A 13102-nucleotide genomic window follows, 5' to 3' on the forward strand; every position below is an offset into this window, starting at 1 on the left:
ATTCGAAGCATTATTAAAAAATTCAATCATACTATTCAATACTTTAGCACTTTTTGTTATGATGGGTTTGTCACCATTTCTTTTTTTATGAAATTTCAATGCTGCCCTCTTTTCCTTTAGTGACATATACATCACTATGCTGATAATAAGTAAGTCGTGAATTAGCAATTTTGTTTATCATATAATTTGAGAGAACACTTTTCATGTCTTTAAAACTTTCAGCATGTCGGAATATTATAGATCTCTGAATAACATTACTCACAGAATATGCATATAACTTAGTTTCTTTATATATAGTACTCATTGGAATATAAGCAATCACTAATTTTTTCTAAAATAGTACAGTCAAACAAAGCTTCATGGTGTTCTTCATCATTATTCTTAGGCAAAAAATCTTCGGCTAATTTCGATAGCTTAAACATATTTGGTCCTTTACGATTCTTAAAAATAATTTTAAATATTTGTAAAGAATCACAAAATCCGTATAAAACATTTTTGAATTCATTGATCAAATCATTCTTACGAATTTCTCTACTCAGTAGAACTGTATCGACGGGTGCATTATGAACAACTAGTATGCAGGAGATTGAGATTTTACTCAGGAATTCATGAAAAGCTAGTAATGCATCAAATATAGATGCAGTTTGAACTTTTTTACTTTTATAATATACATCTCCACAAATATTTTGAAGGCTATGATTTTTGTTATTTCTTCCGTAATTGATTGAGTGGGCTCTACACAAAGTGAGAAAATTTGTTCTCCTGCTTTTGCAGTAATTTGCAATATACATATCTGATTTCTGACGATTGAAACCAGATGTTTCCAAATCAAAACAAACAGTTGTAGTCGATTGTAAAGCTACATCTGATACGTTACTGTCATTGCAACTTGTGTTTAGTAGATCTAATTCGAACGCAATATTCCTTTCATACGTTACTCCTTTTTTACTTTCTAATTTTTTACGCATATTTTCTCGATTTTCAGTTAACTGTATTCTTCTTTTTTTCTTTTCAATGGTCTTTGATTTTAACGAAGCACGCAATCTCTTAGTATCAGTTTTATCACAGTATCTTTGGGATTCCTTGTAACTGGATAATCCTAAAAGCTGTTTTACAGTTTTAATATAACTATGACCTTCATTTTTAATTAAAACGCCAGATACTACTCTAAAGTCTGTCGATGAACTAGTGCAGTAACATTTATTTTTTGGAAGTTGGTGGGAAATTATACTATTTACAGCTTCGTTGACCTGACTTGAAGCATTCACACAATGCTTGAAAGCGTTCTCGGAATAAACGGAAAATATTTGTAGCAGTTCTGCATATAATTTTTCATCTTTTAGTATAAATTATTGTTTGATGGAACCCCTTTTATTAGCATTTCTCTTACACCAATTACCGCAATTCTTGTGATTATTGTACAAATGGTCTAGTATGCATTTAACTGCTTTTGCTAAATTTTCACTTTCTCCAGCATTCTGAGCAATTGCATAGAAAAACATTTTTTTATATGACTTATCAAACCTTTTTTGTTCATTTCCTTATTTGAAGTTTGTACAGTTTCTTAGATAAATTTTTCTTTACATGATTCCTATCAGCAAGTTTATAAATTTTATTTGGAGTTTTTAGACGCGAATTTTCTTTATTTACAGCAGCCATAACAGAACTATCCTCGTCACCTATTAATACTTTTACATTTAAATTAGCTTATTTTAAAATATTGCTTCTATTAATGAGTTCAGTCCCAACATCAGCTTCCATAGCTTTCGCACTACCTCTAAAGTTTAGTCTACAGTCATCACCTTCTTACGGTTTACCTACATCGCATAAACGGCATTCACGATTTCTTGTTCTGTAGTCTAAGATTTTTCCTGTTAAAAAGCCTATTGTTGTTCCGTATCTGTTTAAACTATCGTAACGTTTGCCATTTCCTCGCTTGCTCCACCCTATATCATACGATACTATTATATTGACAATTCTTCCAAATGTTAAATCAAATTTCTGTGAATTTGTTGATAAACCTTGTTGCTCTTGGGAAAATTCTGTTATTTCTTGTGGTCTGTATGATATAAAGGAAAAATTCGTGGATAATGTAAAACGGAAACAGGGATAGCTCATATGCGGATTAGAAAGGAAAAATAAATCACAAATATTTGTATAATCGTCTTTTATAGATCACTTATGCACGAGTGACACTACAGAATATTCATAATTTATTACGTAGAAAAACTACATGTATATTAAAAAAATCATAAAATATCATGGCAAACTCAATCACTGTATTTAATTCAATATTTCTAAATAAAAAGATTCTTACAATACTTCACTCAATTCTTCAACTTTCTGTACAACTAATTCTCGTTCTTCTGTTGCTGCTTTTTTGCAACTCTGTTCTGCAGCCTTTTCTATTATTCTACCAACTTCTTGTTCATATTTTCTATATGTATAATAAAAAATTGTATGAATATCTAAGCATACCAAAATTTTATTTAGCTGTGTGCATCCAATTCCAGCGTGTATAGTGCCTACATAGTATAAACAATATATTATTGATATCATAAAACTACCTATATTTGGTATTAAAATTGAAAAACATGACTCGAAGGAACTGACGTTGCTGATATCAGTAGATAATTCACTGCGAGCTTCGCAATTCTTGAGTACTTTGTTAAATGGTTCTCTTCATCTTGTATCACTCAAAAGCATTTAAATAAAATCTTCATTGAAGTTTTTTGCATTACCCACCATATTGTTCCGGTAAATACTTAAATACGTATTAATTAATTAATCAATATCATTTCGTATTCCTTCAAATTTCTGGAATATCTACATACAGTGACTCGCATTAATATTCGGACACTTTTTAAAATCGCATAACTTTTTTAGAATTGGTCCAAACAACTTGAGTTTTTTTTAGAAGCTAGAAGGATTAGTTTGCTAACTGACGCGTTTCGTCGTTTTAAAAAAAAAATGTATTTGGTTGGAATAGCGAAAAGAATAGTAAAGGTCAATTTTTAAACTTTTTTTTGTGAGCTTGTAATGAAAATTAAAAAAAAACCGTTTGTAGATTGCAGTAAGTTGTATACGTGCCTAAAATTTCATCAAAATCGGTTAACGTTGCTCCGAGCTACAAATGTTTAAAGATCGCAGAATAAGGTCAAGAATCACGAAAATTCCCGAAATCAGCGATTCTCGACCTTATTCTGCGATCTTTAAACGTTTGTAGCTCGGAGCAACATTAACCGATTTTGATGACATTTTAAGCACGTATACAACTTACTGCAATCTACAAACGGTTTTTTTTTGAATTTTCATTACACGCTCACAAAAAAAAGTTTAAAAATCGACCTTTACTATTCTTTTCGCTATTCCAACCAAATACATTTTTTTTTCAAAACGACGAAACGCGTCAGTTAGCAAACTAATCCTTCTAGCTTCTAAAAAAACTCAAGTTGTTTGGATCAATTCTACAAAAAGTTATGCGATTTTAAAAAGTGTCCGAATATTAATGCGAGTCACTGTATGTAGAAAAATCACACGAATTACAATCAGAGATGAGCACAATTTTCATGTAAATAAAAATTTCGAATAACGAATAAAAGTTGAAAAAAATGATTTGTCATGTGTCGAATAATGTTAACCCGGGTTAACTCTATTCGACGAATAAAGATAATTTTTTTATTCGTCGAGCGTTTCAACTTCAGCATCGAATAACATTTTCAAATTTAATTTTAACTTTATTGGACATGGAATAATTTTCTGGCGCGCATTCGAGCCGCTGAGGACTGCCCTGCTGCAACAGCCAGTTAGAACCGCGTTGAATTTTGAACTGGATCTACCTGGTTCAATGCGGTACTACCTGGATTTTCAAGCAGTGATTTGTGCCAGTTCAAAAACGAATCCGGTTCAATGCGGATATCCAGATCGATGGACGAAACAGGATTTGCATGTGCGAAATTTATCAATTTCTATCAGGAATTGCCATTTGTATAAACCCGGAAGTTTCGTATCTGAAATTGCGGATTAAAAATCTTACGGATTCAATCTGGAATTTACGGGAAGAAAACCGCATCAATCCGGATTTAAAATTTTTTAATGCGGTTCGAACTGGCAGCTCCAGCAGGGTGGGGACTTGAGGCCAGGTGCGCGCGCTACAATGTAGTATCGCCCAATGACGATCCTTGGTGCCCCGAACGCGCGCCAGAAAATTATTCCACCTCGAATAAAGCTAAAGTAAAAGTTGAAAACTTTATTCGACTCTGAAGTTGAAAGTTCACGTCGAATAAAAAAAATTAACTTTATTCATCGAATAATCTGAAGTTAAAGTTACTTTTATTCGATCCGTTATTTAAATAATTTATTATTTAGTTGATGCTCAATTTTGGTCAAAACACACGGATACGTTAATCCTCGTGTATTTAAATAGACGTGAAATAGTGCACGGGTACCCGTGTACTAAAAAAATACACGGATTGAGGTACAGATATCAAAAGACACGGTATTGTCTCGCAACAAGTACATGCGCAGCGCGAGACGACCGTGCCAATATTACGCTAGACACTTTTTGGAAGAACCTTTCGATTATCGAATCTCAATAATGGTTGATGCGATTAAGTTTTGAATGGTCTTAATGGATAGCTTGGGTTTGATTTACATCAGAAAAGTGTCTTCGTTTTGTTCCTACGTGCCTTAAGAGCTGATATATTTCAATGCAAAGTTCCAATTTGGCGAATTTTATATTAAGATATTTTCTCTATAGTCAAGTGTGGGCAAGAGGGGAGAATGGAAGGGTGAGGAAATGTACCGCCAATTCACGCAATACGAAAAAGACAAAAGCAGATGCGTTCAGGTCGCTAGTGAATGTAACCTAGCTAGTATTAATCAATTGTAATGTACTGACCCTTTCTTATCGTTTTTCTCTGACTTTCTCTGTAAATATGATTCACACTAATTACCCAAATGCTGCGTAAATGTAAATACTGCGTCATCCCTGCTACCCATCTTTATCTTAGCCAATGCGTCACCTATCCAAAATCCTGCAATTCTGCCCTATCCCGTCATCCCCTCTCTTACATTAAGAAACCTTTAAAACTCATCACAGTCCCTTATCCTACAGCATTACTATTCCAAAAGCCACCAGTGTCAGTCACGGAGTCAAGTTAAAACAGTTGAATCTCCAATATTCTTACTTTAAATTGAATAAATATCTTTATAAGTATTATTCGTAAAAACGATAGTTTAAATTATCCTTGTGTCCATTACACAATCATAACCTGCCAATTGTCAAATAAGGTAAGTTGTCAAAAGTTTTGAAATGTCATGAATTTTTACACCATACAGGATAATTTTTAATAAACTATTTATGTAGAGCATATAGAAACAAAGGGGGCACGCAAACTTGGAAGTTGTCCGGAGAAGGTTCGACAAAGAAGCATCTCCTTTTGCACAAGTTTCTGGAAATTTGTCAAATAAGGTAAATCGACAAAATTTGCCGAAGGCAGATCAATAAGAATTAAGAAAATTATGGCGGATTGCTTGCAATGTAGAACATGTCACATTAGTGAAGAAAGTACGCTGAAAACACATCTCCCTTGATACTTTTCAATCTTTTGTGAAAGATATTCGTAATACTTTAAAATCCACAGTAGTTGCCACGTTATTCATTAAATAATTGTATTAGTTTCGCAATAACAATATTTTAATTCACCAATAAACATACTAAATTAATTTCATTCCAACATCAATAAATTGTGCGTTAAAAATATTGGATCTCTTCGTTCATTTTTGCTGAATTACCATTAGCATTTAAATTTCCTGCAATAAGACTTTCTGCCATACGCTCTCACCTCCTTTGGACACATTTTGTAGTCTCTACACTTACTATTAAGTTGTAACTAAAATGTGGATTTTATATATTTACAGATAATCGAAGCAGAAGATGAAGCAGTGTGATCTACATCGGAGAAAAAAATGTATTGCGACATAGTATTATATTAATTAAAGGATTTTATTCAGCTTCAACCTTCTGTTTGCTTCTTGTATGTTTGGTTCATATCTGAAAATTCAAATTTACACCAACTCCACCAATCCAATTGTCTTGAAGCTTTGCAGGCGTGCACAGTTTGGTTAAGAATACATTATATTTTAAAAAAAATAATAACCCCGAGGGAGTGAACAAATTATCCATTACCTTTTTTAAAAAAAGGTACGAAACTAAAATTAATAATCCCATAAAAAAGAATCCCATTTAAAAACATTGATATATAAAAATGATGTCAGTTATAACAACAGCTATTTGTACAATCAGATTTAAATAGAATAAAATATTCATCATTGGAAGAAACAAAGAAGATAATATTAAGCAGAAATATTTTTATGGAAATAAATATTTCAATACCAATAAATATTTTATTCAAAAGACTTGGCGCTGCGGAACCAAAAAAAAAGTTAATTGTCTTGTTATAAATAATAAAACAAGACAAAACACCATTGAGACAAGAAAGAAAGAAAAATATTAAATATGCAATTTATACCTATTTATTCAGTTTAGCAACACCAAATCGAAACACACCGCCAAGGATTTTGAATAAAATATTTATTTCTGTAAAAATATATTTGCTTAATATTATTATCTTCTTTGTTTCTTCCAATGATGAATCTTGTATTCAATTTGAGTCTGATTGTTTGTACAAATAGCTGTTGTTATAATTGGCACGATTTTTATATATCATTAGTTTTTTATATATCAATGTTTTAAAATGGGATTCTTTTTTATGGGATTATTAATTTACCATTCTATGCGCGCGTATACTTGGTGCTCTTTTTTGTACCTTTTTTTGAAAAAGGTACTTTTGTGAGGATATGTAATACACGTGTCTTTTTAATACGCGTACCATACCATAGGTTTCTATTATATACACATATCATATACATAAGTTATAGCGACCTGTGGGTGAAATACAGTGAGTCTAAAAAGTATTCGTACAGAGACCAATTTAAAGTAAAACTTTGTATATTCATGTCAGTAATAAATTTTAACGAAAAACAATAATTAATAAATATTCTTCGATGTTTGTGAAATAGATTTACAAAGATATTAACGAAAACAGATAAACGTGGAGAAATGTACGCGCAAGAAGTATTCGTACAATTGAATAAAGAATTAATAAACTATGGAAATAAACTAAATATTTAATGTTGTAATAATTTGTGGGATTGCCTTTTGATTATTATAATACCTTCGAGGCTTCTTGGTATGGAATTTACTAAGTTGGATGATATAGCAGCCTGTATTTTACTCTACATTTCTAGCAGAGTGGCTTTCAATATTTCTTTAGATGTAATATTATGATTATATATCTTTTTGTCCAGATAATCTTAAAGGTGCATTATGGACTTGATATGTGATGATTATGGCAGAGTTTTCAAATATTTTGGTGTGTTATATAAAACCCTCTGCCTAAGTAGTATTATATGATCAATGCTTTGGATCATTGTCATGGATAAATATAAAATTGTCATTGAGTCCCATTTTATTTACACTAGCGTGGATGTGCTTATTCTGGATGTCAATATAAACTCTATGATTCATAATACCATCGATGAAATGTAGAGATTCCACTCCAGCTGCACTCATAAAGCCCCAGACAAATGCAGAGCCCCAGCAGTATTTCATCTGTTACATACCCCGAGCCTTCGCAACGTCTAAATCTAGTTATTATCACCCATTTCGATCGTTAACCACTTTCTGCGCGACTTTCCCTTACACCGTATCTGGTCATCGTCACCCACTTGGACCCTTAGACCTCTTCAAGCGTACGTGCCTTAGCCGTAAAGAAGCGGATTAGACAGTGGGCCTCAAGGCCCTTCTTCCAACCGAAATCGCGTCAAACGTAGAAAGTAACTTTCTCCAGTAACGCCACTTCCACCCTCGCCAATAACCAATCCCAGTTCTTATTTCCTCACCCTCGCAATAGTAACCACCAATAGCATTCTTTAATTTGTCGACGTTCATTCGAATCTCGCGAACGAGAGTCAGAAAGCTCTGGTACTTTGTACAGTCAAGTCGCCTCCAAAAGGCTGTTTAATAAAGACGTGTTTTTGTTATAAACAAGTGTTTGAATTTGTTCCTCCTCGGGTTCACGACACATCATTGGTCGCAAAATTTATTTTCTAAACACTGTATTCTTTTATCTCCATACTGTGAAGTGTGTTTTGGACCCAAATATTTCGAATTCACTAACGCAAACAAATTCAAAATATTTGGGTCCAAAAAACAGTTCACAGTATGGAGAAAAATGAATACAGAGGTTAGAAAAGAAAATTTGCGACCTGTGATGAAATACTGTGGGGGCTCTGCATTTGTCCTGGGCTGTATGAGTGCAGCTGGAGTGGAATCTCTACATAATACTAGGCAGAGGATTTTATATAACTCACCAAAATATTTGAAAACGTCGCCATAATCACCACATATCAATCGCATGGAGCATCTATGGGATTATCTGGACAAAAAAATAAGTAATCATAATATTACATTTAAAGGAAGTTTGAAAGACGCTCTGCTAGAGCGTAAAATAGAGAGTAAAATACAGCCTGCAACAACATCCAACTTAATAAATTCCATACCATAAGTAGCCTCAAAGCTATTATAAAATCGAAAGGCAATCCCACAAATTATTAAAGTATTAAATATTTAGTTTATTTCTATAGTTTATTAATTCTTTATTCAACTGTACGAATACTTTCTGCGTGCCCATTTATGCACGTTTATTTGTTTTTGTTAATATCTTTGTAAATGTTAAAGGGAATAAAATATTATTTATACAAAATCTATTCTACAAACATCAAAGAATATTTATTAATTATTGTTTTCCGTTAAAATTTATTACTGACATGAATATACAAAGTTTTACTTTAAATTGGTCGCTGTACGAATACTTTTTACACACACTGTAGATCACCCACAGGTCGCTATAACTTATGTACTGTTTAGTTACATTATGTACTGTTAGGGGTAAGGGGTACGATTTAGGAGACCTTTTACCAACATCGTACCTTTTACAGTATGTCACAAAAAGATTAATAACAAATTAATTAGTTCTGAACAAAAGCTAAAACATCTAATTGTAGGTGCCTAAAAGATCAAGCTACAATATCCAATATAGGCAATCCTCCCCTATTACCAACTGACCAAATACTGTTATCTCATTTTAAGGTATGCCACATACACACTGCAGACGATACGAATGACAGTAATAACAAAAGCCTTCATGCACATGAGTAACTACTCTCATGATAGTTGTATTAAAAAAATGCTTGAAACGGTTGTACCAATCACTATCACCCAAAGATTAAATAAAAAAAACTTAATCAATCGAATTCTGATCGTTATTATTTTCTATGATGTTTATTATTTAGAAAATAACATATTGGGTTAATAGCTTAAATATTACAATTATAGCCTTTTCTTTAATACCTTGTTTCCTCTTTTGTTAATAAATAAATCATCATTTTTACTGTTCTAAACCACTTGAAATGTTTGATCATCTTACCAAAAATAATGAAGAAAAAAGAAATTGCTGCTTTTTCTATCCTATGAATTACAGTTTTAACTGAAATGCTAAATTTTTTTGTGTATGAAAAAACAAAATTTATTCGTTATTTTAAGTAAAACAACATAGGGCGACAGTAACTCGTTAGGTATCAGTAAATGGACCTTTTACCCTATTCTATTTATTCTAAGAAATTTAAGAAATTTTATTCGATTGTTATTTACCAACTGGAAATGAATAATATGTCAAAGTAAATGTGCTTTTACCTGTTTCAAAGAATTTATTGACATAACTTACATAGATGTAATCAAATACTCTACCCATATTGTTGTGTACCAGGAGATTAAACACTCGTTCACAAACTTAGAACGATACTTTATTTAAAATTAAAAACTCTTCCGGTACATGGAGTTTACGGAAAATATAATATGAGCTTTCTAACTGCTAAAACGCTGTGTACTGATTGAAGCTAAGAATCCAACTGCCACAAGGGTCCCATCGGCAGGCAGCCCTTGCGGAAAAAACAAAAACGCTTCGCGCCTCCATCGGTTCACCTTGAGTGAGGGTAACGAAGTTAGTTCCACGTTTTCTACTGGCTATCTCAAGGAAGACAAGGTGAAGTGTTGGAAAGCGTGCTCGTTGACGAAAACCAGACGGATCTCCAACAATATCAATAGCTATCCATTGTCTTAGAATTTATTGAAACCTTGCTAGTATATTCTTTGGACAATCTACATTAATATAGAATGCTGTACTTGTTTTAATGTATAGATTCTTTTCTTGAGTTATTGATATGCATTTATGAATTATCCTGCATTGAAGATATGTAATTGATACAATACAATTAATAACGTTTTGCATATTTATATATTCGGACCACATTGTTTAGTCTGTGCATGTCTGTGAAAAAGAAATACAAAACATTTTATCATTGAAATCTTATAATAAACAGAAGTAATTACAATCCAAAAAAGTACATATTTCTTTGTCCATACTCAGGAATTTTAGTAAACTGTGAAAGGCTTAACATAGCCACTCTTTACAAGCTACTTTATTATACAGTATTGCTAACTAAATCATATTCTGCAAGTTAATTAAGATACTTCTTCTCATTAACACTAAAATAAATATTAACGTATTTTATATTACCTTTGCCAATACTTCTCTAATAATTACTTTAAACAAACATTATATCCTGTAACAATACTAATACCCGGGGCAAGTTGGAAAGTGGAATGCGTTGCGTCGGAATAAATCAACAGAGGTTTTTTGCAAATATCTCGAAAACGAAGGTCGCGCCGCGGTAACATGTATACGAAAAAGTTATTCGGAATTTTGATTTTGATAACATGTCCAAAAATCATTGAAATCGGTGAGGATGGAAAACTTTTAAATAATTACCCTCAATTCAATTACTACCAAGCATTTAATACTACAGATTTGGCACTATTTCATGTCACTTAATGTGTTGTACCTATGATATTTTATAGAGATTTACTGACTAGTGGCCGACTAGTCGGTTAAGGGGTTACGCCACCCTCAGGCGCTCGAAACAGCACTAAACTATTTAGACGAATTTGTTTTACTCATAGTATAATATCGAAAATTATTTTTTTCCTTCTTATGTGTACAGCATGTATTAGTGCATATATTGTATAAATACTGTACAAAAATATAAAAAAAATGGCCGAATTATTTGTTGTCCCGCGAAGCTTGTCTGTTGTTACACGCGTGAGTGGTATACCAAATTATAACACCCAGGTTCATCTGAAATGAAAAACATGATGATTTTAGTGTTCCTTAATAAAATACCTACAATGTAGCATATGGATTTGAGAAAAAAAATTTATTACACAAATGAGAGCAAGGTGAAGAAAATTATTTGTTTTTCACCTGACAAAACAAACTTAAAACATTTATAATATACGAATGGATTATCGCATCAAGAAAATGATATGCTACATTGTAGATAATACCATTAAGAATATGTGTACCAAGTTGGAAATCAATCGGACAAATAGTTTTATGAGATATTTGGTACACCTTTGACGCAGAGGAGCTTCACGGAACAACAAATAACTCAGCCATTTTTTAATATTTCTGTATAGTATTTATGCAATATATGCACTAATACATGCTCTACACATAAGATGTAGAGAAATAATTTTTAAGCTCATAATAGCTGCAAAAAAAATTCATCTAGGTATGAGCATCTCAGGGTGGCTTAACTCCTTAAGCCAACTATCCAGCCACTTTTGTAATCAACGACTAGCCAGCTTCTTGGGGGCCGATTAATTGGCTAGTTGGCTAGTCGGCCAAAACCCTAGTCTGTACATCTCTAATATTTTATATTATAGTGCAAAATCTGACAGCCTTTTGTGAAAATTAAACTCTAATTTTTCATAAAATATTCCTTTCAGAAATTTTAAAACCTTATTTTAAATACAGCAATTAAATTTTTCATTTTAATTAATATTGAATGTGGTATATACTTAAAACACCTATTCGTTCATCCTCCATTATAATGCACATTATTACACTATTGAAATTCACATAACCTATAGTAAACTCAAATAAATACATAATCATATTATACATAGTAGTTTTAAATAACAGGTAAAAAATTAGTATAGTGTCTAAAATTTCTTTCAAGAAAATCATTCTTTTATATTCGGTACAGATATTCCAATGATAACTCATATATCACAACTTCTCAAGTTATCAGATATATCCTAAAATATATATTTTAGAATACTATAGAAGGTTCAAGACTAAAATGTTACAACATTAAAAAACGCAATGAAATTATTACAAAACTATGACAAAAGTTCAATATAGTGAGATCAACATAAGTATAAAGAATACATACGAAATTACATTTTTATAAAATATAAATATTTAATTACACCACACGAAATGTATTTACTTGTTTTCCTGTAAACATTCAGCTTTTATATACTTACAAACAGTTAAGAAGTATTTTAAACGTTTCCTGAATTCAGTTCGAAATTATTATTGGTTAGCACTATTTTTTAACGTATAATAATAAGAAACGTAAAAATTAAAACTTGCCTGGCTTTTGTTCACCGCAAAGGGAAATTATCATTTTTTGTACCAGATCACCCACAGTTTCTGCTTCTATCATGTTCATATTTACTCCTGTTTCTAACACTGTACCAAATTAAATTCTTTGTCACCTTATTCAAATGAATTGTATGTACACAACCGTACACAACTTATGCGCCACGTTCAGGGGGTGGAAACTCCAGCAAAACTTTTGGAGCAGTATTTGCGCGCCCTCTAAGCTATGAAAGATTCTGTTTGAACTAAAATTCAATATGGCGCTCATGCCGGAAAAATTAAATACACTCCGAATCTGCGTACTGTAATATGTAGAATAAGAAATACATTTGTTGACACGTTAAAAAGATTTGGATAATGCCAACAAATGTATCTCTTACCCTACATTTTTTATAAAATACTTCATTGTTAAAGATACAAGTAGAGGTAAGGATTAGTGAGTGGCTCAGATTTTTCTTTGAAAAATGTTC

General features: G+C 32.0%; 1 protein-coding gene and 2 long non-coding RNA genes across 6 annotated transcripts in view; 2 read left to right on the forward strand and 1 right to left on the reverse strand.

Moving 5' to 3' along the window:
- The window catches only part of Grip91 (gamma-tubulin complex component 3), a 192008-nt gene extending 179213 nt beyond the window's left edge, over positions 1-12795 (reverse strand). For all 4 annotated transcript variants that reach the window (XM_076810377.1, XM_076810378.1, XM_076810376.1 and 1 more), the window contains exon 1: positions 12624-12795. In XM_076810377.1, the coding sequence (XP_076666492.1) occupies positions 12624-12702 (79 nt within the window). In that variant the 5' untranslated portion in view covers positions 12703-12795. The remainder of the gene's footprint in view (positions 1-12623) is intronic.
- Positions 4536-7154, forward strand: LOC143367773 (uncharacterized). The gene is made up of 3 exons (XR_013085100.1): positions 4536-5292; positions 5369-5473; positions 5923-7154. It is a non-coding gene; the product is annotated as an uncharacterized LOC143367773 (long non-coding RNA).
- LOC143368101 (uncharacterized) lies at positions 9656-10687 on the forward strand. Its single transcript, XR_013085155.1, has 2 exons — positions 9656-9883; positions 10245-10687. It is a non-coding gene; the product is annotated as an uncharacterized LOC143368101 (long non-coding RNA).
- Positions 12796-13102: the final 307 nt, after the last annotated feature.

The sequence above is a fragment of the Andrena cerasifolii genome, chromosome 4 (genome assembly GCF_050908995.1).
Source record: "Andrena cerasifolii isolate SP2316 chromosome 4, iyAndCera1_principal, whole genome shotgun sequence".
NCBI classification, from domain to species: domain Eukaryota; kingdom Metazoa; phylum Arthropoda; class Insecta; order Hymenoptera; family Andrenidae; genus Andrena; species Andrena cerasifolii.